Source organism: Anas acuta, chromosome 1 (genome assembly GCF_963932015.1).
Source record: "Anas acuta chromosome 1, bAnaAcu1.1, whole genome shotgun sequence".
NCBI lineage: Eukaryota > Metazoa > Chordata > Aves > Anseriformes > Anatidae > Anas > Anas acuta.
In genome coordinates, this window is record NC_088979.1 from 81,242,738 (window position 1) to 81,270,082 (window position 27,345).

A 27,345-nucleotide genomic window follows, 5' to 3' on the forward strand; every position below is an offset into this window, starting at 1 on the left:
CAGGAGAAACTAATTGTTTGCAGATGTTGCATCATTTTGGAGGAACACATTCCTTCCCTCCTGGCACAAATCCAAGGGAGATGCGATTAACGGGGTTTACACGGGGCTGATTTTCTTAGTGGCATTTAAGCCATCAATCTGCAAGCTGAAGCAGAAGCCTCGTTTCTCCTTCCCCATGCAGTTTATCACTTCTGTGAGACTGCTTACATGATTTTGGCTCTGCCTTTTCTTCAGAAGGGACTCTGACAGCTGAGTGTCTTGTGCTGTGCGTGCAAGATCTCAGCCACAGCTCTAGAAACTGCTGCAGTCTCCTGCCTTTGACTTATGTTTGCTCCGTAGCAAGGTCTCACTCCTGTCCAAAGCAGTGCTACCTTCCAGCACCAGGTGTTTGTGCATGGAGTGAGGTGCTGGGACACACTGGGGCAGTGCCTGGCTTGCCACCCAGGATAGGAACAGGGATCTAAGCAGGATGATGACTGGGTCAGAGACCGCTGAGACATTTGAGGTTTGAAGGGCAATGAAATCCCTCGGTGCTGATGTGGGTCTGGGCCACCACAGATCTACAAGTGGTGCCAGAAAAGTGTCATCATGGAGACCTGGGCCAAACACCGATGGGTTCAGGACATCTGCCCAGCCAATGGCATCTTCATGGCAGTGTGGAAAGTGCTCGTTTCTCCACTCAGTGGCAATAGGACTTTATTTATCCTCAAAGCTGCAGGTCAGCCACCTTCCCTGGTCATGGGAGAAGCCATGCGTGCCAGCTGGCTGAAGCATGGCTACAAGCCAAATGTCACCGTATCAGCTTGATGGTGCCAATGTCCCTGCAACAAACATGGACTTGAGGCAAATAGGATTCCTTTACTGGGCTGCAGCCATCGATAGTACACAGCACTGTCCTCCTGTCTCTCCAAAATGCATTCCAGTTGTATTCCATCAGCACAACTGACATTGGCTTTATTGGGAACATAAACCTGCAGGCAATAACAGGAACAATTACATAGTCCTGGGAAACGTTGGAGGCTGTCTGCTTTGCTTTAGAAGAGAAGGAAGTTGGTTAGAAAAGCTCAGCAGGTTGCAAAAGCAGAGAACTTTAGTAGCATATGCTCTTTGATTAGGAAAAAAGAGAAAAGAAAAAAAAATAAGAAAAAAAAAAAAAAGAAGAAAACAAAAAAAGAAACATGAGAGCTGGGAAGCTGGGAACAACCATTAACATCCTGAGACGAGTATCAAAGTACAGTGGGTGATTCACAAATCCACTTTTAGTAATCCTAAATAAAAATGCCAAGTATGGAAAGATAAATAGCATGTATGGAGATAGCTCATAAGCTAGAAAATAATATCTACAGTCTTTGTTTCTCTTCCCACTCTTTCACTATTGCGTGGAGTAATGGAATTATTAATGTTCATCCTCAATGAACTGAAAGCTCCTGCTGCTTTCCGTGAGTCAGGCAGCTTTCTTACCTTTAATGTTTTTTAAATATATATCTTTTTAGTCTTTTCCTCTCTTATCTGTCCCAGTCAATAGTAATTGATTTCCAGAAAAAGAAGCCTCAATACCTGAAATAGCACTCCCAGAACAACACAAGCCTTTACCCTGTGCTCAGCTGCAATTACCATCATCTGCTCAGCTGCAGCATATACGAGTTGTTGGTACAGGAGCAGCTTCCCAGTAGTCTGTCAGCCAATTTTAGCAGCTATCACTCCAACAGGATACTGCGTTCTGCTCAGAGCAGGGTTTCCATGCTATCTGAACCTGATTAGCTATGTTTTATTGCTTTGGTTGCCACTGTATTTTAATAAACAAGGGTCAACCACCGAGGAAGTTAGCAAAACAGCCTTTTAGAACACACCCGGGCATAAGTCCCACCCATTTCCTCAGTGATGCTTATTAACTACCCCAGCAATTAATTACCTTGAGTTTTGGTAATGTAAACATATTACCTACCGTAAGTCCATCTGGGTTGGAAAACAGGGAAGGTGAGTGTATGCTTCTGTATTAGTCACAGGCATCTCTTGAGGACACTGATGTCATTCAGCTAATGATGCTTAGCTGAAAAATAAGGGTGCTTTTAACCACCCATGCAAAGTGAGACCTGAAGCATTGCTCCAGCATCAGGTTTTGGTGCATAGTATTGCATGCACAACACCACTGAGCCAGGGTGGCCAGACCTTGTGTTTTTGTCCTGATTCCTCCAATATTTCAGGAGAAAGGACAGCGAGATAGGTTTACTTAAATCGCCATCTCCAAAAATCATGCTTATAACAATCTCAGCCTAGACCCCAGCAGGGCTAGGTGGATGCATCTCCTAGCAGGGCTAGGAGATGGAGCTTGAGGGCAGGCTGGCCATGCTAGCACAAGAGAGTAAGGAGAATTGGGGGATGGATGAGAAAAGAAGCCAGAAAAGCCCACACTGGGACAGCAGCGTTGGGTTGGACATAGGCAGGGGGAAGTATCAGAGGCAGTGTTCACCGTAGCCCAGCCTCTCCAGGGCTTGGCACTGCCTCCAGCACTCCCACGGCTTGCATTGTATCGAGGCATTGGCAGATGCCTGCCCTCCTTGCTGGCAGAACATCCCACAGCTTTGCCAGTGTGGGCAACAGAGGTCTGGGTTGGGCATCACGCAACGTCCCCATGCTACCAGGAATACGGGATTGTGTTACTGAGGGCTATATGGCAACGGGGTCAAACAAATGCTGCATTCCCAGCCCTGCTGCTGCCCCTTCAAGGTCCAAGCCCTGACCTAGCAGCAGGAACAACTGGAGCCTGGTAGGCTGCAGGGACTTGGACACAACTGGAGGATAAAAATGCTCTCTTCTGCTTACAGTGAGTTTAAGTTGGAGTAATCCAAATAGCAGTGCATTTTTATACCATCCAGGGAGCTCCCTAAATCTGGGTTGTTTTCCTCCTAAATCCAGGCTGTTGCTTCATTATATTTGCGGTTGTTGCCATCCTGCAACTCAACTGCATTATGTGATACCTTCCGCTGCCAGTCCTCATACATTACTGCTCTACTTCTGAATAGTGCAATTAGGTCTCTGGAGCTTTCTTTTTTTATTGAAAAATAGCAAAGGTATTGAAGCGGGAGCATATAATATCCCAGCTCACGAGTCGAATCAGATAATTGGAATGGTAGGCTGAGCCTTAAAATTGGCCCAGTTCAAGCCTGAATAGAGTTCATCTCCCACTGGGAGCTAACTGTCCTTTCTCTCCTCTGTCTTCATTTTCTCCCTGCTGCTGTTTGGTTTGGAAGGTGATCTTCAGTAAATACTGCAACTCCAGAGATATTATGGACCTCTTCTGCATCGCAACAGGGTTGCCAAGGTAGGCCTCTCATTTGTGAGATTCGTTTCACTTTTGCTCCATTAGTTCTAGGGACATTTTAAAGCCAGGCCCCAAATGATCTGGTGACCTGCTCTCCAGGCTTCTCTCTCGTTCCAGCCTTCTGGAAGAAGAAGTTGGGGCAACACAGACAGCCCCAGCTGGAAAAGTGCATGAAGCCCTGGCAGGTGTTTAGCTGCCTTGAACAGAACAGAGCTACTCTACAAAAATAACGCCAAGTGCAGAATCCCTGCCCAGAGTACATATGGGCTCTGCGTGCCTCACAATTACACCAGTTTATTCCCCATATTGAGTGAAAAGCAACAGCATTTTTAAAACCTGCATTTTAATGGAAAAACTTGGGGCCAATGAGAAGCATTGCCATCAGGTGCTAAACTTTATATTTAGATACACTACAGGCTAATCCCAGGCATGGGACAGTCAAACTGAGTAACCCAAGAGAAACAATTTATAGAATAAAGGGAGGGCAGCCCCTCAGCCGTGCCACAAACCCACCCCTACCAGAGGGCATCTGCTGTCTGCAGGTGGGCCTCAAGCAGCACCAGGGAAATGCCCAGCAGCATGCAATAAGCCGTGGTGTTTACCTCTGTACGTACAGGTTTATGACACACACACACCAAAAACAAAACAAAAAGCACAGGAAAAATAAGTCAGTCCTTTAATCACAATTTTATTGCATGACTCCAGATCTAGGGACTGAATGATAAAATAGTCTATATTGACTCAGAATTTGCATCGGTTACTAAAGAGAATTAACGGCCTTTGCTCTTTATCCTTTCTGTTTCCTTCCATTTGACATTAAAGACATTAATAACTCTTATTTGCCAGTGATGTCAAATATTTCCACCCCATCAAGCAGGAAACTTGGTTCAGCAGAGTCATTCATGAGTAGGGTTTTCACGGCATATTTGTCCTTTTATTTTCAGCAAAGGACTTCTGCAGTTCTATTCATTCTAATTAGGCTCCTGGAGCCAGTGCAGACCTTCACATTTGAGCCTGTGATATCACACCTAGCACAGGATGCAAATGAAGGCTCCATATTTAGCAAGAATATTTGTTTTGTTTGTTTTGGTAAGGGAGTTAGTAGATGATTTAAAGACTGGTAGTGATTTGTATATTGTGAGTCAATATATAGCCACCTAGTCAATGTATCACAAAACACAGCTTTTCAACAGAAATTATTAGTTGATGAGTCAACTAACGCAGAAGTTACCAAGGAGCAAAGTTCACTCTGAGATCAAAGATGATCATGTTTAACGTTTTGCCAGTAACATCTCTGGTAACTGAAATGGGCAAAACACCAAGCCTACCTGGCCCTGTGCTTTGACCCTTTCTGCACCATGTAAAAGTGGGTCTGGGGTAGCATCAGCCACGCCAGGAGTACTGCACAAGGGAAAATGGCTGTGTGCCGTGCACGGCAGCACAGGATCTCAGCCAGCATTTCTCGCTCAAATAAACCTCTCTGGAACATACTTTTCAGAAACACAACCATCTCCCTCTTGACAGCAGACAATTGTATGGTATCCATTGACCCGACGATGCCAGCAAACTCAGAGAGGTAAGCCGTGCTGCAACATGCTCCTCAAAAGGGGGGTCATGCCCAAGGGAGAGGGGGTGTTGGGCTGCGATGCCTCTTGTAGGCAACATGAGGTGAGCAGCTTGCCAGGGGCAGGGAGGTGACAGCACGAACAGCCTGCTGGCTTATAACTCTGATGCCGGCTGGTTTTGAAGATTTTTTGCTTGTTATTAAAGTAGGAGTGATTGTCTGAGGAAAAAATACTGCTTTTAAGTATTTAATGCAGAACAGCTGTTCCCATCCCACTCTGTTTGCTGTCAAGGCTCCCAGCTCCTTTGTTCCCTGGCTCCTTTACTGCTCTGTTAGGACCAAACCGTGACATCAGCCGCAAGCGAAGTCAAAGTCTTTGATGAGGTTAAGCCTCTTCCACGCTGGCGTTGGCCCTTCCTGTCTCCACATCCCTTTCTCTTTTTCTCCTTGGCTCCCCATTGCTTGTTCAGCCTTGCACTTTTATTTTTACTGTGACTGCTCACAGTTACTACTTCTGCTGTTACTTATTCCATTGCAAATTTCATCATGACTTGTCTCTGGTGTTACCTACACTGGTGCCACGTGTCAGAGCGGCAGCAGCCATGATGCTACAGTGCTACAACCTCTTGCTCTGGGTGCCATGAGCATGGTCCCCACCACAGGAGCTTCCTTCCAGCCTAGCAGAGCTCCTCACCATCTCAGTCTGCAAGCTCTTGAGACCTGCCAAAGAAGAGGCATTTTTACCACATTTGTTTCACAAGAAAGATCTCCTTGTGTCTAGCTCAGCAGTAAACTGAGGGTGAATTGTACATAAAAATTGCCCCCTCCATATTTAAAATGACAGAGTTTGAGCGGGCTTAGAATATGTTCAGATATTCTGTGATTGTCACAAGTGATTGTCCTGCTCTGCTCTGCACTGGTGCAGCCTCACCGTGAGTACTGTGTGCAGTTTTGGGCACCACACTAAAAGGACACAAAACTATTACAGTCCAAAGCAGGGCTACAAAGATTGCAAAGGGTCTGGAGGGCACGATGTATGAGGAGTGGCTGAGAGCCCTTGGTGCGTTCAGCCCTGAGCAGAGCAGGCGGAGGGGAGGCCTCATGGCGGCCTGCAGCTCCCTCACGAGGGGAGCGGAGGGGCAGGCGCTGAGCTCTGCTCCCTGGGGACAGTGACAGGACCCGAGGGGACGGCATGGAGCTGGGACAGGGGAGGGTCAGGCTGGGGGTTAGGGAAAGGGTCTGCACCCAGAGGGGGGTCGGGCACTGGGACAGGCTCCCTGGGGCAGTGGTCATAGCCCCAAGCCTACTCCAAATGGTCTTGGCTCCAAGCCTGGAGTTCAAGAAGTGTTTGGACAATGCTCTCGGCCATAGGGCCTGGTTTTTGGGTGGTCCCATGTGGACCCAGTAGTTGGACCTGATGATCCTTGTGGGTCCCTTCCAACTTGGGATATTCTGTGATTCCGTGATACTTTTCCTCCTCAGGGAATGCAGATGTGAAATACAAGCTGCTTTCTCAGCACTGCTAACATCAACCCTCTCCGACTCTTCCAGGTCTCCCTACAAAGTGATACCTGTTGCCACTGGGCAGCTCTCAGGTAAAACAACCCTTTTGAACTGTATTTGCTAAAACTGAGGTTGCAATCATTTCCATTCAGAAATTATGTGGCTGTGATGCATTCTGTTGTGGTTGAAGCTATGGCAGAATTGAAAGTATTCTGGAGGAAAATTAAAAAAAAAAAAAAAAAAAAGAAAAAAAGAAAAAAGTTGTCCCCAAATTTCAAAGTCTTTGAAGATGAGGTGGAATGGCTGGAGGCCAGGGGACTTCCAAAGTGCTCAGCCTGGGCCTGACTCAGCACAGAGCAGCGGTGCTGCGAAGGCATTGCCGACCACGCTTGAAAGCCCATCCCGCAGTGCTTTGTTCATCCCTCAGCAAACCTCTGCTGAAAGCCGAGCACTGCATCTGAACCCTGTGTTATTTCCAAATGGCTGAGGAGGGAGCATAATTTCTGTTGTGGGAATAGTAGCTCGGAGTGTAATAAATATTTAAATACACCTGACAAGATGAAAGGAGGCCTGGATGAAAGATGACATCTGGAATACGTTCCCCAGTGCACAGTGGTGTTGTCCTCCACAGGCAGGACTGAAGTGGCATTTTCACTGTTTTTCTTTGCATGCCGGTGTTGGGCTCAGGCCAGCAGCTCTTGGGCACTGGAGCAGAGCATTTGCTTGGGGCAATTCCTGTAGATTGTCTGACTCGCAGCAGCCCTTATCCTCATCAACTGCAGTATCTTCTGCCACTCAGTCACTCCCAGGCAGCCTGAGCAGGACCCTGGGTTTTACCTGGTGGAGCTGCCCTGGGGAGGGAAGGGAACATCACCTGGGGACACAGTCTGGAGGAGTAAAATGGGAAGATAGGAGAGACAGAGGCAAGAGGTTAAGATCATTTTGGGAATGGAGAGCACATGGGAAGAACAGGAGGAAGCCAGGAAGTCCGTGTCTGAACAAAAATGGTTTACAGAGATGGGTGAGGCTCCTGGGACAGGGGTAAGGCAGTTTGGCTGTTTTCCTGCTAGTTGCTTTTTCTTGCTTAGGCTCCTGTGTTATGCGAGAAAACAGTGTCTCACAGCGCTGTGTTTTATAGATGGGGAGGTGCAGGGAGCTGAAGCCTCTCTTTGAAGTGCCCATATTCCCCACAGCAGAGGTGCTTACAGGAAAGGGCACAGCCAGGCAATGAAGGAGGATGCCTGGGTTGACACGGAGAGGCAACAGCTGGGCCCTTGTGCAGGCTGAGAGCAAATGAAAGCAGAGAGCAGACAGAAAACAGGGAAGAACTTTATCACAGAGAAGTTTGTTGCAAGCCATAAACTGGTCCTGTGTCACCAGCCAAAGCCAGGGGACACACGTGACGGCTAAGAGGAAGGAAGCTGTTTGTTAAACTATTTCCTTATTGTAACAAACTCAGCAGGGGCAGCATCACGGTGCTAGTCCAGGAGCACATGCATGCATTATCAGGTCAGACAAGGTGGGGTCTCGGCTGGAGCACCTTTATCTGCATATACCACCCTGTATGTGTAACCAATATCCACATACCCTGAGATAGAGAAAGGTGAATGCTGATGGGGCTGTTCCTGGGAATGCCACCATGGTATACCAGCAGAGAAGCTGGTTGAAGGGCTTTTTTTTTTTTTTTTTTTTTTTCTCCACACGAAGCTAGCCGTATATTTTTATAAGACCATACATGACTTCTCACACTTTCCCAGGGCCCTCATTTTTCAGCCTGGCTGACAGCACATGGCTCTGCTTTGTGCTGAATGAAGCTCACTGTGTCAGCAAGGTCTCTGCTCCCTCCCTGCGTTTTATAGAACAAAGATTTCCAAAGATGTGAGCTGAGAAGGGCAAGAAAAATTCTGGTGGTAGGTTGCCAAAGCATAAGACAGAATCTGCTGGGGAAAGAGGCAGAAAGTTGAACTGTGTGTGATGGAATGAGTGTTCCTTGGTGTCTGTTTCTCTTTCACATGGGTTGCCATTAATCTTAAGCATTCCTGACATTTTGCTGAGAGTAGGAAGAATGAGCAGAGTGGGAAATTGTTCTTCTTCATTAAAAGAAAAAAAAATATAGAAAAGCTCTGTTCTAGCCGTCACTTCTGAAACAACTCTGCCTGTGTGATTCTGCCTCCCAAAGCAACTTCTTCAAAAGCGTGCCAAAAGAGGGTCACCCCAATTTCCACAGTGCTGGGAGCTGATGCACCTCCTTCCAGCAGTCTCCCAAGCAGCTGGAAGAGAGTGGTGCGTGCTTCAGCAGAACAAAGGCTGTAGAAGGTGGGACTGGAAAATACAATCCTTCAGGAGGAAAATACAAGCAGTGGCTTTCATCCAGCAGAAGAGATATCCACCAGAGTCCTGCTAAGAAACTGTTCTTCATTTCCTGGCGGTAGCCAGGGGAGAGGGTTGGGATTACAGAGGTTGTTACTCAGTGGATGTTGGAGGCAGCGGAGGTCACTGCATCACTCCCTGGCAGACACCATGTTCACCTGGTCTGCAAAACCCCTCTGAGGTGGCATCTTGTCCCTCCTGACACCACAGAGGCTCTGGTCTGCACCCTCGAGTTGGAACAGGCTCAAAGCTCACAAAGTGATGGCTGCGCTGTAGCTGTGCTTGGAGTTCAGGCACTCTGCAAAACTGCTGAAAATGCCAATTAAGGGAACAAATCCTGCTGGCAGCATGCTCTTGAGAAATACAACTGAAGTTTATTTTTCTTCTGAGAGCATGGAGGAAGGAGTTAGGGTGGTGCTCAGTGGGCCTGACCCGCAGTGGTCCTACCTAGGAGGAAGCATGGGCTGAGGCTTTCCTACCTCTACAAGGTTGAGTGAGTCTGTAAAGACCTCACAAGGGCCAAAACCCAAAAGTACATGCGATGTGCTGAGCTTGGCCACCACTCTCCCCGCACCACCATCTACAGCTCTTTCTGGTGGGGCCTCCAACGCGAGCAGCCCCTGGAAAGCAGGTGAGAAGATCCAGAGAGAGCAGTGCCCTCACTCCTGCCCTGATGGGGCTGGAGGCCACCACGCGGGGAGGGAAACCCACATTTTGTCCCCAGGGATCTTGCTTGACGTGGGAGAGCTGTCTTGACAGGTGCAGGTGCCTGCTACAAGAGCCTTGTCAGGGGCAGGGCCAGCCCACAAGCCATTTGGGCAGCTTCACCAGGGAAGCACTCGGGTTTCTTCGACAATTCAATGCACAGGCCCTTGCGCAGGTACCTATTTATTGCTGGTAAAGCCACAGAAGCTCATCACTGCGTCTAAATCTACCTATTCTGGGATCTCTTTTCCATTTGGAGGCATGTTGATACCCATAGCTCATGCAAGAGAGAAGAATCTGAGCAAAGCGCTTGCGTGGGGCGCGGGGCAGCTGCCTTGGGATTACTCACCTAGCGAGGGCTTGCACGCGGCAGCCCAAATTACCCCGAGCTGCCAAGCGAATTTGGCACTCGGTGTGATGAGACTCACGGACGTGGGCTTCCAAGGCTTCCTGAGGCGCGTGCCCACCTGCCTGTGTGCTTGCTGAATTCCTCTGACCGCCCAGATCCAAACAAACCGTAGGAAGGGGGAACATGGGCAGGCGCCCGAGCCAAAGGCACAGGCACACGTGAGGGGAGGACATTGCGGTGAAAAAATAAAGCAGCTGAGGTGAAAGGGAGCTGGGGGGACCCAGGGTGTCAGCCCTGCCTGGAAGTGTGGGGAAAAGCAGTCAGACAGGAGCAAAGGGAGTAGAAGGACACTCGGCTTTCCTGTTTGCAGAGGAGGGGATGAGCAAGAGCAAGTGACACGGGTGAGCTGCTTCATTTTCTTCGTAATTGGGAGTTACCCCCCTGAAAGCAGCAGGGCAAAGAAAAGGCTCGTTGTCCCTTTAAGATGAGACGAGCTGCCACTCTTAGTCATATATCTGTACTGCACCCTAGGGTTATAAAAACATACATCTTCGTTTTGAAAGTCTTTTATTACATCCATAAACATCAGATTGCAGCTGACTGTTCCTGGGATGAGAATGTCCTAGTACTCCAAGTGAGTTTTGGCAGGGGGAGGGAGTGAAAGTAAGATTGGTTGTTTTTTTACCGGGCCAGTGTTTATAGGGGACTTGTCAGCTTCCCGCACGCTCCAGCCGCTGTCAGTGCTGAGCAGCAGTGCAGGGAGAGGGCACGGGTGGCTCTGCTTAGACCCACTGCTGGATTCGCCTCTCGTCCCAGGTGCTGCCCACGGTAAGCTTTCCTCCCGGCTTAACTGGGACGCGGTGGTGCTCGCTCGGTGGGGTTTTCAGCAGCAGGCTTGTTTTTGTCTGTGCGTGAGAGCGGGGGAACGGGAAAACGGGTCTGCGAGATAAGAACTGACCTCCTTGGGGCTGCCAGCTGCCCCGCTGGGAGCCGGGTGGCAGCAGAAGCGAGGGGGTTAGATGGGAGCCCTCCCGTTCTTGCTCCGGTTTGGGGACCCGGGGGTTGCAGCCAAACTGCTTTGTGCCGAAAGCTGAAGGCTCTCGACGAGCATTTCTGGCGTCTCCGCTGTCTGAGCGACTGCAAATCCTTTCAACAGGTACAAGAGCTGTTATTTAGGAGCATGTTGTGAGCGCTGGGCTGCACTTCTCTCCGATGCACTCAGTGCAGGTGATTGCACTCATGAGGGGCGCGGCGAAAAGCACAAGAAGGAGCTCCCGAAACGCCACCGGGGTGCTTCTGTGCAGGGGATAAGCGGGCGCTCGGTGATCTGTGTACGAAAAGCATGCAAACATTTCCGCTCCTGCAGCACGAGAGGCCGGAGGGACGCGCACACCGCAGGCAGTGTGGTGTGGGTTACACCAGCGGGGCTTCCCCAGGCTGGCTCTCCTGGCCCCATGGCACCCTGGCAGCCGAGGGAACCCACACATCCCACCTAGGAGACATCAAAGGGGTCTCCTCCAAACAAGATGCCTCTCAGAGGTCCAGCACCCCCAGAAAACTTTGGGGAGGGCTTGCCTGTGCTCTGCAAGGCGGAGGACGGCAGGCAAAAGGTGGACTCAGCTGCGTGCCCAAATGCTGGCACGCTTTAGGGGACCCAGGATGACTTTTTGGCCGAGTACCTCATCGTCAAAGCCCTCCTTGCAGGGATGCTGAGTGTGTCTCCTCGCTTTTCATTTTGTCTTTTGTGTCTCTTCTGTTGTTTTAGATAAAGAAGAATTGTTCCAGAATTTATTGGGACAGATTGCCGAGCAGTTCTCAAGGTAGGATGCTGAACATCATTATTTATTTAAAGTTTTGTTTCTTTTATCAGCCAGAAGTGACAATTTCACAGGAGGCAGAGAGGCATTTAAAATCTCTTTCAAATCCCTCTCTTCCTGCCAAATTTAGGCCAGGTACACACGTACCTCCTGCTGAGAGCAATGCGGTAGCTTAAACCGAGAGCAATTCTAGCTTATATTTGATCTAAAATTAAATGTTCTTACAGTGCTTCTGCCCTCTTAGGAAGCAAATGAAATGCTCCTTTGTAGAACACAAAACCCAGCTGATTTGTTCCATTTTTTCCCTTTATCACATGCACGCGTCCCTCCTCAGTGAGGATTTCTGAGCATCAGTAGGGGCTGCTAATTTCATCCCAGCTAGTTTTGGCAGGACAGATCAACTCCACCACGGCTCAGCACATCAGCAGGTTAATTCAAAGGAGAGCTGCAGCATGTGGCAGCACCAAGGTGCTGCTGTTGGGCAGAGCATTATCAGTTTCACATCGCTTCCCGAGGGGGGGGGTAGAGCAAACACCAAGTCACTGCAGACAGGGGGGTGCTGGAGCGTTGCAGAGCTGCAGCAGATTCACAGAGTCACAACAAAATCCTTTGGTTTTAATTATTATTAATTTTTTTTCCTGAAAATGAAACGTGTGGATTTTCTGCCCCAAACTCTGACACGGCCATGGAAAATCTTCTTTTCCTTACGGCAGCCACAAGTGGCCCTGGTCAATCCTCCCGAAAAGTTTCTGGCGGTCTGTAGCTAGGGTCGCCCCGGCGCTAACTGTATGACATTAATCCATGAGGGTTTTCTTTCCAGGGTTTTTAAAATCAATGAACTGAAAACGGAAGTAGCTAATCACTTGGCAATGCTGGAGAAAAAGGTTGAATGTGAGTGTCCCTGTACTCGCGTCGCAGAAACCCTTGCTCTCCCACCCTGGAGCACCCCGTCCCCTCCCGCATCCCCTGCCATCCCCGGCCCCGGCCCCACATCACCCCCCTGCACCCAGCAGCCCCCCAGCACCTCCGCGGGGGTCTCCCCCACAGCATCGCTCTGCTAACACACCTGCAGCCCAAGCTCTGCCTGCTATGCCCTTAGCTAACTGCAGGAAGGTGTCGCAGCTGCCTTCTGCTTTGGGTCAGCGCACTGGGTATTGGCACGGGTCATGCATTTTGTCTTTCGGTGAGCCTTTCTCCTCTGGGAAGCACCGCCTGTGAGTCAGGCTGGCGTGGGGCTTGTTCTTGCTGATTTCTGAGCCATGAGCACAGGGGCTGCACCTCCTCGGCCCTGGCCATCCGCTGGCACGTGCAAGGCAGCAGCAGCAGCATTTCGAGCTCGCCTCGCTTGTTCCGTGTGCTGACAGTGACACGGTTGGTTTTAGTTACTGCGCAACAACAAAGTCAAGTTCATCTGGTCAAAGAGCTCCTTTTCTGTTATTTTTTTTTTTTCCAGGCAGCATCCAACTTACCATTTTTCAGTATACTGTGCATAGAGCAGACCTGGGAAAGGCAGGGTAGGGGGATGAACAAGGCGCCGTCACCCGGCACAGTTTTGACACCAAAGGCCACATCCTCATTGATATGCAGCATTTAAACTTCCCCGACACTACAGCTGCAAAGAGCACTTTCTCACTGGGTCTGGCTGGGAAAAAAAAAAAAAAAAAAAAAGTTTCTGGTTCGTGGAAAAAGTTGTTTTCCTGAAATTTCCCTCAACCAGAAGCTACCTTGACCCTGCAGCTGCTCAGCGAAAGTGATGCCTTCGTCAGCAGGAAAGGGGAAAAAAAAAAGCAGCCTCATTCAAGGAGCAGCTGCAGGGGAGCCCTCCCAGGCCCCCCCCCCCTTGCAAGGAGCCCAGCCAGCCACGGGCTGGCCAAGGCAAATGCAAGATGCAGCAAAATGCTGCTGTTCTGCATGGCTGCTCCCTGTGGCACCTCTGGCAGCCCCCTCCTGGGGGAAGGAGCTCCCTGGGAAGGAGCTGCTCGAGGTGGGACCTCCCGAATTCGCCATGGAGCCACATCTGCAGCTCCCAGGCTTGCACGTTTGCAAAGCAAAGCGGAGGGGGAGGGAGAGCCCAGCCTCCCCTCTCAAGCAGGGATCCCAGGGGTTGCTCGAAGAGCCCCGTTCCAGGGCTGGATGCAGCCCAAGGATTTCTTTAGACAGCACAGGGTCTTTTCAGGAGGTATTTCTTGCTGCAGAATAATATAATGGGCCCTTCATCAGCGCACATGACAAGGCCATTTATCACTTGCAAGCCAAACAGGAAAAGAATTGTGCTTTTGTTTTGCCTTCTCCCCCACCTCCTTCGGAGATCCCTTTCCCACCACTCTCACGTGCGATCTCCAGGACTTCTTCCCCGGCGGGGTCGTGTGTGCAGGGATAAGTGCCCACGACAGCACAACATCTGCACCTCACATGGCACGTTCGCAGCTTCCTTCCCACTGCTGTCCAGAGACGTGTTTCAAGGAGCCCAAACTTTTCAAGTGATTTTTTGAGATCCAGCCTAAAGCTCAGACAAGGCCTCCGTGCAGGGAAGGCGCTGGGAACGCTTTGTGCAGCAGCCTACACGGGGATGAGGGAGCTGGCAAAACCCTTGACAATTTGTAAGCGTCTCACATCCACCTGAAGAAAATAATTATGTAAATTCCCTGCCCCCCTGGAGAGGATTTGGAAGCAAGCTGTAGAGACGCAACAGGAAAAAACGCTCAGGGCTGCTATTTTGCTCCGTATCTCCTCTTCCCTCCACGGTTGCCTGCCCTACCACCCCGTGGGTCTGGTGACCCTGCTCTGCTCCTGCTGCTTTGCACGGGCACCAGCCACCACTTCGGCAGCCCCCAAGCTTCCCCCAGGTGGATACCCTTGAATATATAGCAGCGCAGGAACTGGGTATCCAAAGAAAAGCACAACGTGATGCCCAGAGTGCAGATACTGACTAAGCAGGATGGCATCGTGCTTCTATTGTCACTTTGTGATCACTCAAAGAAATTGCTTTCAACGGTACTAGACAAGAATATATGTTCACCTGGAAATGGGGTTTTTAAGTGGAGGGTATCCCTGTGATCAAGCATAAATCAAACTGTTTTTCCTCCCGTCTCCTGGTAGATGACATTTTTGGCTTGGTTCAAAATCTTTTTTTTTTTTTCCCCCCTTTCTTGTTTCCTCATTCAAAAGCAATTTTTGTTGTTACCTGCACAAAGAAATGAGGTCTCTGCTTAACTGCAGAGCTGTGCCCTTCCAAGACAGATTTTCATCACGTTCGTGTTCCCCTCCAGATCAGCACAGTTTCCATGCTCCTCTTCTAAGAAGGTGACCGAATGCTGATCGGCCCGTTGCGCCTTCCCTCCAGCTCCTTGAACCACAGCTTGGCCGTGCAAGCAGTGAGTTCAGCAAACAAAACGAGCTGTGAAATGGCTACACGTGAACGACACGTTCCTCATAAACGGTGCCACGCTACGTCCTTGAGCGTGCTGGCAGTTCCCGAGAGGGGAAGGGAGAATATTCCTGCACTCGCCCTTTGCGGGGTGTCCCAGCTACGTGCACCGAAATGCGTTGCAGCACGAACGGGCAATCAAACTTTCTGCCTCGTGGCGCTCCTAATTACACAGAGAGGGGGGATATAGGATTTTCTGTGCCGCATGCAGAAATTACCTTTGATTGCACAATTGATTGGCAAAAGCATGTGACGGATCTTCGATGCCTATAAAGAGGAGATCAATGGTGGCGGTCAAAATTTTTCAATGCTCCTCTCTCGCTCCTGCAGTCTCGCTTTGGCTTCTCCATGCCCAGCGATGCCTCTCAGTGCTCCGCGGGAACTTTCAGATTAAAACCTTTTATCTTAATGGGAATTCAGATCCTACTGCGGCATGTTTGTCTAGCTGCGCTTATCACCCCATCGCGGGAGGGATTTTTTTTTATTTTTTTTTTTGCTCAGGATATCCTTTGATTCGTGCTGTACAGCAGAGAAGTCAAGGCATTAGAACAAGCCAGCGGCTGCTAACAATCGTGGAAAAGCCGAGGCGTTGTAGCCGGTCTGTGAATTAAAATACTCGAGCTAGTACCTGAAACTGGCAGCCAAGAATGCCTATGGGTTTTCAAGACATATCCCTTTGGCAGCACCCGCGTGTGCGAGAGCCGGGGCAGGCTGTAGGGGCTCGCTCGCTCTCTGGACAGCCCCCCCTGTTAAAGCCCTTGGAGATTTTGCACAGTTGTGAAAGCAGAGCCTTTGGGTTTCGCCATGGTAACACCCCTGGTGTTTTCCTTTGTTGACAGTGGAAGGCCTGAAAGTGGTGGAGATTGAGAAATGCAAGAGCGACATTAAAAAGATGAGGGAGGAAATGGCAGCGAGAAGCAGCAGGTAAGTTCTGCGCCAGACCTGCCCAGAGAAATACGCGGCCGCTTTCAAACCCTCCTGCAACACTTCTGCGGGATCGAGTCGCCCGCTGGGCTTAGAAGCAACGGAGCAAGGAAAGAAACAACAAATTAATTTAACATTTGAGGAGCCGGTGCCATTCATCAGCTAAAGTAGCTGGGGCCACCTGAATAGAGAAGCAGGTCTTGCTGTGGAGGGTGATTTTTCCTGTGCCTCACCAGGCTGAATGGCAATGCTTCATCCAGATGTGCGGGGAGAGAGGGAATGGGAAAAGACCTTTTGCAAAATGTGCTGCTTGCTTAGGATCTGCTCCAATTAGCTCCAGTAAGGTTCAAACCACGTTCTGGAAAATAGCAAATATCTGTGGAACTGCTCTCCTAATTATGATCTCGTGCTATTTATAAAGCATCCATTCCAGTTTTGACAAGAATTTGGGAATTTACTTTATAATTTGAGGGCTCGCCACAATTGTCAAGCTGGGTTTGGCTGTAATTAAAACAACAGCAGGGAAAAAATACGTTTCGTAGGGTACTCGGTCTCAGCTGGTGAGCCTGCCCCCGTGTCACCGAAGGGCCCCGTCGGGACAAGCACATCGTCACTGCAGGATGATCGATGGGGAAGGCGACTGAGCGGGAGGCACCTCGCCCTGAGCGGGGCTGAGGGGTTCTCAGCAAGTGTAACCGTGCTGTGCTGGCAGCCGCACGCTTCGTCTTCATCTGGGGTCAAATTCGGCGGCCTTTAATCAAAACTGGTTCCTCCTGAGGGCAATGGGGGTTTTGCTAGAAGAATTAGGCTTTATAATGGCTCGCTTTTATAAATTTTACTGTCCGGATATTCCAGGAGATAGGGAATTAACGCAGTCCGCTTCGGTCTAAGGCCCATTTCACCTGTCGTACTGGCATAAACATGGAGTGATGTTATTAACCTCGGGAGACCTACTCCAGATCCACACCAGTATGAGAGATTGCAGGTTGCTTCGTGTCTCCTTCAGGTGTGTGAGGAAATTTCCTTAGAAAAGGCAGAGCTCAGATGGGCAGCAAATGCAAACGCACATATGCAAGTAACATCCTTTTTTTTTTTTTCCTCTGCTGCTGTGGGGAGCTGGGAGAGTTGCATTTAGGGGTGCAGCGATGCACGAGCAGATGGGTAAAGCCAAAAACAGGCGGCTATAGCAGGTTCTCTTTCGCGGGGAGGCCGCCAGGTGCTTCAGGAAGCACCAGGCTGCCCCAGCAGCAGCCGTGACTCATTCCCGTGGCAGGCTGTCCTTTTACAATCTGCATTCTGTGGCACAAACAGCAACCTGCGAACAGAGCAGCAGGAGCAGGGAGTGCTGTGTCAGCCCCGGGCCAGGCTGGCTGTACCTGGTGTCACTTGTCCCTCTGTGGTGGCCAAGAGGGCTCTCGGTGGCCTGGCCACCAGGAGGTCCCCACTGGGAGCTGCTGAGGATGAGCAAAGCAACTCCACTCACCCCCACTCAAATTGCATTCTTTTTTTATTTTTTATTTTTTATTTTTTTTTGCCAGTCTGCTTTCTGTGCTCACGCTAGCAGATGCTAATAACATTATAGTGCCATTTAAAAACCCGACCCTTTGCAGATACAGTTTCACATTTGTAAAGGTCTGATGCATCCCAGCTCTGGTGTGCTCCCCAGCTTGGCAGGAGGAAGGCTTCAAAGTTTTAATGCAGCTGGGAAATAGGGGCAGTCGGCTGGCCCCCAGCTAACCCAGGCAGTCAGCTCCAGTTAGGGCAAGGAATGCCCCAATCTCACTGTTTTTATCCCATTAACTCTCCTCACAGTGGCGTTTTGAGGAAGAGGCTTTAGAGGTGATGGAGACAGCTTTTCACCAGCTGAGAATCCCCTTGTGCAGGGCAGGAGGAGGCTGCTGGCTGAAGCTGGCTGAGCACTGTGAGCTAAAAGATGACATAACTTTGCGGAGGATTGAGACAAAACCATGCGACATGATAGCAGAGGTCAACATTAAAAAAAGTCAAGAGGCCAGGGCCAATTCCCAATAGAGAAGAAAGGAGAGAGGAGAGAGAAGAGAAACGATATCAAATCTGTGAATCCTGAAAAAAAGTGCCAAAACATGTTAATGGACTACTTTGGTTCGCTTTGGTTCACTTGGCAGAGGGGCTGAAAAGTGAGAAGGGATGATCCAAACGTTAGGACTGCAGGGATAGGTGCAAACTGCAAGGTCATCATCACAGGACAGTTATCAGAGCCCGTGTGATCAGGCACCAGGGAACCGCGTGCTGAGCTGAAGCATTATCTGATTGCTGGGGGTGACACCATGGAGCAATTGGTTTTATTGTGCCCCTGTGGCTGTGGGGACACTTCTACGACTGACTATGAGTTCCTTGCCCTCATGGTGTGGTGCAGAAACCTAGATGTCCTGCAAAGGCTGGAGCATCTCCCAGCATCACAGCCCTCTGCTCGGATGGGACAGCATCAGCTTGGCTCTTCTGCATGCAGAGGAAGAGTAGATAGCTGGCAGCTGGTGGCAGTAATCAGGAAAGTGTTAATTACTTGTAATTGCTGGCAGTGGCTCCCATCCTCCAGGACCGGGGAGCCAAGCAGACTGGATCTGCTAAGCCTTGGTGCCTCCGTGCTGTTGTCCCAGCTGAAGGACAGCGGGCGAGATGGTCATGCCCCAGAACAGATGCTCACCCGCCCTGATGCAGCCTTGGAGTCTGCAAATGTCTCCAGCATGGCATGTGCAGACACAAGATGCTCGCTGAAAGAAAAGTTACTTGGTTTAAGTATTTATGGATACCTGTCTGAAGAAAGATGCTCCTAGGCTGAATTCAGAGACACGGAGAAGGGGCAGAGGAGCGTTGCACGAGGGGAGAAAATCCTAAAGAGGATCACACTTTTAAACCTTTTGAGCAGCACCACGTTAGAAAGAGGTTGGGAGGCTGCGTGGTTCTCCAAGCGATGCCTACCGAGACACCAGAGCACTTCTGGCACTTCTCAAGGCACCGTGGTTTTTCATTCCCTCAATATTTCATTCCAGGACTACCTGTCCCTGCAAGTACAGCTTTTTGGATGAAAACAAGAGGCTGACTCCCCGGCGGGATGTACCATCCTACCCAAAGGTACGGTGCAGTGCTTGATCTGACCACATGCTTGCTGCCCTGACAAGTGCTGGCTTACAACCCCCCAGCTCTTCTAAACCCAGGGCCTGATCCAAAATCCCTGGAAGCTAATGGAAAAGCTTCCGTAATGTCGTTGCCTGCGGTGAGCTTCAAGTTGGTTCCTCAGTAGTCTTTAATACTTGAAAGCTCATTAGCGTTTGAAATGTTAATGAACATTTTGCGTTTGTCAACATTTAAGCGCTCTTTTGTCTAGTTATATTTGTTTATTCTGCATGCTCGTAGTAAACAACCAGAAAGGCCTATAAAGCTCTACTGTAATTGAAAATAGTTCTGCTGCCTGGTTTCTCCTAATGGATTATTTTTTAATTTAAAAAGTAATTTATGGGGATGCTTCACCTAGGGAAACAGAGAGAAAATGCGACATTGGATTCTCTCCAGGATGATTCATTGTCCCTGAGAAAAGAAGTCAGTGTATTGGCTAGACAAAAAAAAAAAAAAAAAAGAAAACAACACAGTAGTGCTTGAAGAAAAATGTCTGCTGGGTACATACAAGTAGAAACCTGCGGTGATGAATGGGGCTGGGACCATGAAGCACACTGGATCTTTGCTCTTTGCTCTGGCCACAGTTTTTCAAAGCTACCAGGTGTGCTCTGCCCCGCGCCCAGCCCAGGCCTTCACAAAACACCAGCTCACACGCATGCAAATCACGCTAACAGCAGACATTTGCTTGCACACATCAAAGCTGGCTCGGTCACTCTCGAGTGCACGTGGTCACCCGTGATGCAGGTGTATGATATGGACGTGCGTCCTTGCAAATTTGTCCTCAGAGCTTTAGAGAGCAGCCCATTTTAAGTCCTACCGTGCTAGTAGAAGGCTGCTGCTTATTCTGTTCTGCCTAGCAAAAGCGACGTCTAGGTCTCTGAAGCTGCCTTACATTTCTTTTCATTAACTTTTGCCCAACGGGACTGTGTTCCTGACATTAACACACATTTCCGTAAAGCACCAGTTCTAAAATTGATTTTTTTTTTCCCCCTTAGTAACTTCCTTTGATAATAAATTAGATTTAAAGTCAAATCAACTTTAGATCTACCACTGTGATATTACAACCCTGAATTAACAACCAGGGTTGTACTGAGTGACTACGAGGCAAACCAGTAGCCTGTATTCCTCAGAGACCAAAGCTCATAGGCGTTTTGGTTTCAGAAGAAGTTTGGCTTCTGTTTGATAGATTTGTAAAATTTGTTATCAGTTGTCAGGTGCTGGATTTGTCCAATGTTAAGAGAGGCTAGGAAGTGATGAATCCACTGAATGAAGATGTGAACAAATAACAAACCAGCACTGGCAATTCACAGACTTCTTGCAGAACATCATTATTAAATGTACATTATATATTCAAAAGCATCATTGCCTTCTCAAGAAGAAAAATTTGTCTTCGGTGTTACCCTTCCTTGAGTATCAACAATTTGAGACTCGGGTAATTTCATTCACCTGCTCAGCACAGTAAGCCCAAACTAATCAGAGACAGCCATAGTAAATGTGCCAATTAAAGCTACAAGGCTTTTGTGTCCCAGAATGACTCTGATCAACAGAGTCTTGAAAATGTGATTCAGGAGAGCGCAGATCTTGCCTGTTTTTTTAACCCTCCGTGCTCCTTTTTTTTCATTTCTGTAAACAAATTGTAACTGGCCGATGAGCTCAGTTCTGTTTTGTGCCTCTGAGCGTAACAATAAAAAATCACTCAAATCGCGCAGGCTGACAACCGCTTTGAAAATGTAGGCGTTCTTGAAAAAATACACAGAGTGGGAGCATAAATCACCCGAAAGATGATACATCACACCCGGCAGCTAATTTAGTGCTACAAGCACAGACGCTCCGCAGCATCCCGCCAGGACTGGCTGCACCGCGTGTCGCGATGCTCAGCCGGCAGAGGAGTCGGTGCAGTCAGAGACGGATCCACACCCATGCCCTTTACATCCCCTTGCTGGATTTACCTGCAAGCCCACTCATAACACCTCCATCCTCTTCCATCTCCTCCCAAACCTACTCTGCGAGGACCCCCGCCAATCAGCAGCCTGCTGCTAGGCAGGCAGAGGGAGAGACGTGTTGCTTTTTGCTTGGGAAATCCGGCTAAACCCCGTGTGGATGGGAACTGGTGGCAGGGGACCCTTGCTAATGCTGGCTGTTTTTTTATCTGCAGTACATGCTGTCCCAGGAGACCATCGAAGCACTCCGGAAACCAACGTTTGACGTCTGGCTGTGGGAGCCCAACGAGGTACCAATACCATTCTAGCTGGGTTTTCACTTTTTCTGAGAGCCAGAAAGGCCAGAAGAGCCCTTTCAGATAGTCCAGAGCATTTTTTTCCCTTCTCTACGCCTTACCCAATGTATTTTTTTCATCTTCATATCATGGTACTTTTCCCAGCCAGACACCAGAGAGATAATGTTAATTATGATATTCTGACCCCTCTTTTTTTTCCCCTTTAATCTTTTCCTAATGTCCCACAATGACCAGTGCGCTATCATTGCTGCCACAGGAGTTCTCCTGTGCCATTTCATCTGAAAAAAAATCAATCCCTAGCAAAGCTAGGCATCAGCAATAATCAGTGAAGCTGAGTGCTGCTGTATGAAGGCAGGCAGAGGTGCATGTGTTGATTCACACACTTTTAGGAAAGGGTTTTTCTGCAGTGCATTGTGAAGAGGTTGCCAACCGGCATGCATGACCTGTCAGTATTTTCTTACTGCTTTTTCTTTTTTTTTCCTATTGCTGCTGCAATTTTTTAGTGCTATTAGTGTTATTCTTTGTTCGTCACCTGTACTGCAGAAGCTCCTAGGAAGCCCACATGTAGACCTCTGCAGAAACTTGAAGGTGAAGGATGCCTCCGTAATGGTCCGCTTATAATATAATCTAAAGCAAGGCTCAGTAAATAAGAGCAAATGTCACCTAGGAAAAATGTAAGGGAGAGCAGGGCTAAACCAGGGGTTTAATGCTGGGCTTTCGTCAAGGGAAGGAGTGGGTTGTTCTAGCAGCACCTCCAGCAGCAATTACCTTAATTACTGTCTCAGTAAGACAAGTGCAAGAGTCATTCTGGCTCAGCACCTCTAGAGCAATATGACATGGAAAAACACCCCACACCCTCCCACAGGAACAGCATGCTTCCTGTCGGATATTGCATCTGGCTGCTAGAAGAGCAGAAGGGCTCTCCGGTGGCTTCGGGTCAGTCTCCCACTGGCAGAGGCTGGCAGAACATCCCATGGTCTGTGCCAAGCTGGGGCTGGTGCTCAGCAGTTCCAGCTCCCTCCCCCAGCCCTTTTTCCCTGTATCACAGCCATACGGCTGCCCAGGGAAAATGGCTCGCCCCCAACTTTTCAGCTCTTGTCAGGTCTAACACACGAGAGAATTACGACCTGCCAGGTGGGCCGCAGCACTGCTGGCTCGTTGCTCTGCCTGTTAAGGAAGAATAGGGACAAAACAGAGACAAAAACCATTATCCACGGATTCTTGTGCGCTGAGGCGTAGTGTTTTAGCACAGCAACTCGTTCCGAGTGCTGGGAAACACTATATGGTGGCGTGAAGGAGGCTAACAAGAGGGTGTGGAGATTAGGCATGCCCTGCAAGGAGGCGTGCTGCTCAGCAATAAGATACTGTGCAAGCTCGGGTGAGCAGAGCACCAGATGGGTTTGTCTCACCCTTTCAGCTCTGGCTTGTGTTTACAGAGAGTATCTCGATTCTGCCAGTGCTTGTTTAGCAACGAGCATTTGTCTGCATGCCCCACGTGGAGCAGGCAGATTACAAACCTGAGTTTCTCTGCTTTAGGTGGGCTAGGGGCAGGACACGGTGGTCTACAGCAAGACGCTGGGAGCACTGAGCAGCTTCTGGCATTGCCCCTCGGGTCCTGTAGGAAAGACTTTTTCTTCCTGTTTGAATGACTCAAAATCAGCCCCCTTGTTTCTGCATGAACGATGTATATTCCCTGGATACATACAAAAATTCATCAGATGAAGTCATTTTGCTGGGAGTGTTTGCGAGAGCCTACATAACACAAACCTAACCGACTGAAAATATCTCCCAGGCCACATTGGTGACATTGCACTCATCGTATCAAAACCCCTGGATTGGTCTCCAGCGAGGACTGCAGCGCCTCGTATCACAGCTGCACTTTACCCCCTGCAGATTTTGCCCTCAGAAATGGGAATGCAGATACGCAAGCTCCTGAACTCCCGGAAATCTGCTCTTGTCTGGCGGGTGGCAGCTGCTATGTGCCCAGACACATCCGATTATCAATACCTCTCGTCTACAACATGTTTTCGAACCCAGAAGACGAACGGGGAGCGGCAGGGAGGAACTGCCTGCATCCCCTTCCCGCTGCAGAGCAGATGCTGTCTCGGAGGAGCAGCCCGCCCTCGCCTTTCAGCTGCTGGGAGTCACAGCTAGAGTTCAAGGGAGTGGATGGATGTTCCCAAACCCGCGGCAGTGTTGCAGAGTTCGAACCAGAGCACGCATTTCTTGAGGGATAGCTTTCTGCTGTCAGTTTCTGTGCAGCTAGGACCTCAGCCGTTTCCATCCCTTGATTTCATTGAGAAGTAGCACAAGCCCACATCCCCCCTGAATTAGAAAAATGGCTATACTTTTTCACGAGAAGAAATTGCTGTGATATGTACAAATCACAATTACTAAAGAGAGCTGGTGTGATTCAAAGCCCAGCACAAAACCTGTGAAGTCCACAGCGATCTGCCTACTTCAAAAAGCTCTCAGAACCTCTCTGCCTCCCCTCTTGCACTGTCTTTAATCATGCAATCTTTGAACATCTTTCTTTCATCTTAGCAAGAAGGCCCTGCAATTATTCAATGCTTGCAAGGAGGAAATTCACTTTGCAACATACTGTAAACTCAGACGATATTTACCGAGCCAATAACCTGTCTATTCCTGCCTACAGATGCTGAGTTGTTTGGAACATATGTACCATGATCTCGGGCTGGTGAAAGACTTCAACATCAATCCTATCACATTAAAGAGGTGGTTGGTAAGTATTTCAAATTACTGATATTTACCATTTTTCAAATTTAAAATCAATAAGTGAAACACGCAAGGAATTAATTTGGCTTACGCAAGTAATACCACTGAAATCAGGCAATCTATACAAATTCTTAAAGTTTAAGTCCTTCAGCAGATGTTTGCATTCCTGTGGTCACAGATGACAATTCTCAATGACAATTTTTTAACTGCCTTGCATTTGTTTGCTGAGCTTTCTATTATTAAGAGCAGCTCATTTCCAGTGAGCGCTCTTGGAAACAAACATAAGTGGAGACAAGATGAGTAGCTTCAGATATGATCAAAAAAAATAGTCTTTGCAATAATTGTTCAGTGTGCTTAATCACAGGGAGTAAAAGAGCAAGGCCGGAAGGAAAAGGAAATTCTGAGAAGCTAAATAACTTTTTTTTTTTTTTTTCTTTTTTCTTTTTTTTCCTTTGGTCTTTAATGTTGAGAATTTGGCAGAGATGCAAACCATGAAAGACAAGATCATAGCAAAACTAAGATGTCTATAGAAGAGATGCTGGAGCATTACAAAGTCAATGTTGTCAGGTCCAAGAAAGACTGCAAGACAAAATTTGCCAAAAGCATTGACTTTCTCAGGAGAAAAAAAAAAAAAAAAAGCTTTCTCAGAAAAACCTATCGTATTCCTAGAGGATGTGGAGCAGTAAATGTTCTGCTGATTGTTTAAGAAGGCTTTAGGGATGCTCTGAAGAATTACAGTTAGCTGAACTTGCTCATCCACCTGGAAAATTGATCAAAACAAGACTTAAAAACATCATGTTCAGTATGTGGATGTCTTGTACAATTTCTGTAGAGAAGAATTATGTCTTGCCAGTCTCCTCCTGAAGACTGTGCACAGAATAGAGGGGACAGTTTGACTGTTTTACATGCTTGATGTAGACCCCCAGGAAGGACTGAACAAATTCCACACTTTCAGAGAAGGTGGCTAGAAAACACAAAGCATCATCTCAACAAGAGCAGAGGCACCTGGGCACCAGCATGCACAGGGCAGAGGTTGTCACAGCTTGGGGTGCTGCTGCAGGCTGAAGGCTTTAGGGTGATTAGAGACTGGAAGAAGGGATAAAGGGGACTACAGTTACTATGATGTCCCTAGATAAGGCATAAAACTTAGCTGGAGTTTATGTGTAGGATCGGTTAAGCCATTTTAGAAAAATCCTATGACTGTATTAAAGGGGAGAGAAAAAAAAGGATCAGGAACTGGGAAATCTCTCCCCAAAGAAGGCAGATGAAAAGCTTGGTGCTGCTGACCTTAGAAAGCAGCTGAACGGAAGGGGTAGGATGAAACCCAATACAATCAGGGCTAGCACAGAGCAAATGAAACAGAAATCCTCCTCCTCCTGTCTCACAGCCTGAAAACACAGGCAACAAGGTGGCACGTCAGCACACACCAACATGCCACCCACGAGCACTAGGGCAGGCAGCTTCCCGTTCGCTTGCATCTCCACATAGTTTGTCACCACTGGCATTTGCGAACAATGAGGGGAGGTGTTTTTGTTTTTTTTTTTATGTATTTTCCATTCTCAAACACCAGCTTCACAGAAAGATGCTTTAAAAAAAAAAATCCTGGAGGACTTTGCTTCCACCTGTGCTACCTCCCCAGGCACAGCGTGGGCACCGGTTTGAACTGAAAGTGGGTGACGCCTGCCTTCCTGCTCCCACATCCACTGGCTGCAGAAACGTTCCAGAAAGCGGAGGGGAGGATGACTAACGCAGCCCAGTCACTCCAGCCCTCCGGTTCTCTGAGTCAGGGCTCCCCTGGGATGCTCGGGGCTGCGCTGCTGGATGCAGGCGTTAGAGCCCCGCGGTGCTGCACGGTGCCTGGGCACGACCACGGTGCCGGTGCGGTGGCGGTGAGATGCCACCCACCAGCCCGGCTGTCAGCTATAGCGGGGCGTTAGTTGTTGTTTGTTGTAAAATGATGTGACATTTCTGAAGGCCCTGCTGAAGAAGAAGCTGAGCGGCTTTTGCAGTGAAGCCCCCCAAATATTTCAGAAGCATTGAAAGCCCACAGCTCTCTTGACTTCATCTAAAACCTCCTAGAATTTGGTTTCCTGGTTGAAGGGCTGGATCCTGGTGGGGCTTGAGGATTCTTGCAGTAAAATCACCCTTTATAAAGGTGATTAGAAGATTGCAAGAGGGGGCACTGGCGATGTACTTTGAGCTCTTTCCACGCCCCAGCGCTGCTGTTTACCCACCAGTTCAGGATGAGAGCACAGAGCCCTGTCGTCAGCCAGAGATGCACCTCCAGCTGTGCTGGGATGTTTGCCTGGGGCCAGCTGGTCAGAGGGAGAAGCTGATGCAGGCTTTACCTGCTGGAAGACTCTTGAAAGGCAGTGACCTCTCATCCTCCCCCCAGAAGTCAGCGTCAGGTCCCTGTGCTGTCACCCTGTCCTAGCAGAGACTGATGCTGAGCTCCACAGGACTCCTGTGGGGGCACAGAGTGCCTCCAGGGATGGCACTAAGCATACACACACATTTTTATAAAGAGCTCTCCCATCTTTGACCACTCCACTCCCTCTCTTTGCAGCTGTGCATTCATGACAACTACAGAAACAACCCCTTTCACAATTTCCGGCACTGCTTCTGCGTGACCCAGATGATGTACAGCATGATCTCGCTCTGCAGTCTCCAGGTATGTGTCTTTCTGTAGAAACCAGATTTGATCCAGTCAGAAATAGCCTTTTTTTTTCTTTCTTTCTTTTTTTTTTTTTTTTAATCCATAGTTATACATCTCAGCTCCTGTCATTTCTTGCTGGGAGTATGGAGAAAAACTTGTTTGAATGAACTTGTTGAAGTTCATCCTATTCAGAAGCTGTAGAGATACTGAGTTTTATTTTTTTTTCCCACTCTTTCCATAGCTTTAGTTAATGCAGAATATAATGGCAGCTACCTTCCAGCCCTACCTTAACTAATCAGGATGCCCAAATGACCTGTTAAGGGGCTGTGCTGCTATCTCCGTGCTTTTATATGAGCTCTGAAGTAGAAGCAAGTTTCAAGCAAATTGGCTCCTTTGAGCTGCTGCTATTTAATGCAACAAAGTCAAATCTGAGTCATTTTTGCTGGAAGGGAAGGCAGAATTCTCTCTCTTGACTGAAGTAAATGGATGTATAGAAAAATACCTCATTTTGCTCAGATTTGCTTCTCTCCGAAATGTAAATGTAGGTGGTTTTTTTAACTTCTTTTAATTTCTGGGAACAGGG

At 48.6% G+C, this 27,345-nt stretch overlaps 1 protein-coding gene across 8 annotated transcripts in view; it reads left to right on the plus strand.

Annotated features, from left to right (window-relative positions):
* Positions 1–27,345, plus strand: part of PDE9A (phosphodiesterase 9A) — a 41,499-nt gene that overhangs the window by 7,748 nt on the left and 6,406 nt on the right. Inside the window, exons 2-11 of one of the 8 annotated variants that reach the window (XM_068684954.1) lie at positions 3,252–3,322; positions 4,821–4,898; positions 6,369–6,481; positions 11,579–11,633; positions 12,451–12,521; positions 15,897–15,981; positions 19,011–19,092; positions 21,290–21,364; positions 24,027–24,113; positions 26,673–26,777. In XM_068684954.1, the coding sequence (XP_068541055.1) occupies positions 3,252–3,322; positions 4,821–4,898; positions 6,369–6,481; positions 11,579–11,633; positions 12,451–12,521; positions 15,897–15,981; positions 19,011–19,092; positions 21,290–21,364; positions 24,027–24,113; positions 26,673–26,777 (822 nt within the window). Of the gene's footprint in view, positions 1–3,251; positions 3,323–4,820; positions 4,899–6,368; positions 6,482–10,123; positions 10,215–10,350; positions 10,448–10,515; positions 10,642–10,866; positions 10,970–11,578; positions 11,634–12,450; positions 12,522–15,896; positions 15,982–19,010; positions 19,093–21,289; positions 21,365–24,026; positions 24,114–26,672; positions 26,778–27,345 lie in introns of those variants that run through there. The other 7 variants (XM_068684964.1, XM_068684996.1, XM_068684986.1 and 4 more) reach the window with 7 other exon arrangements.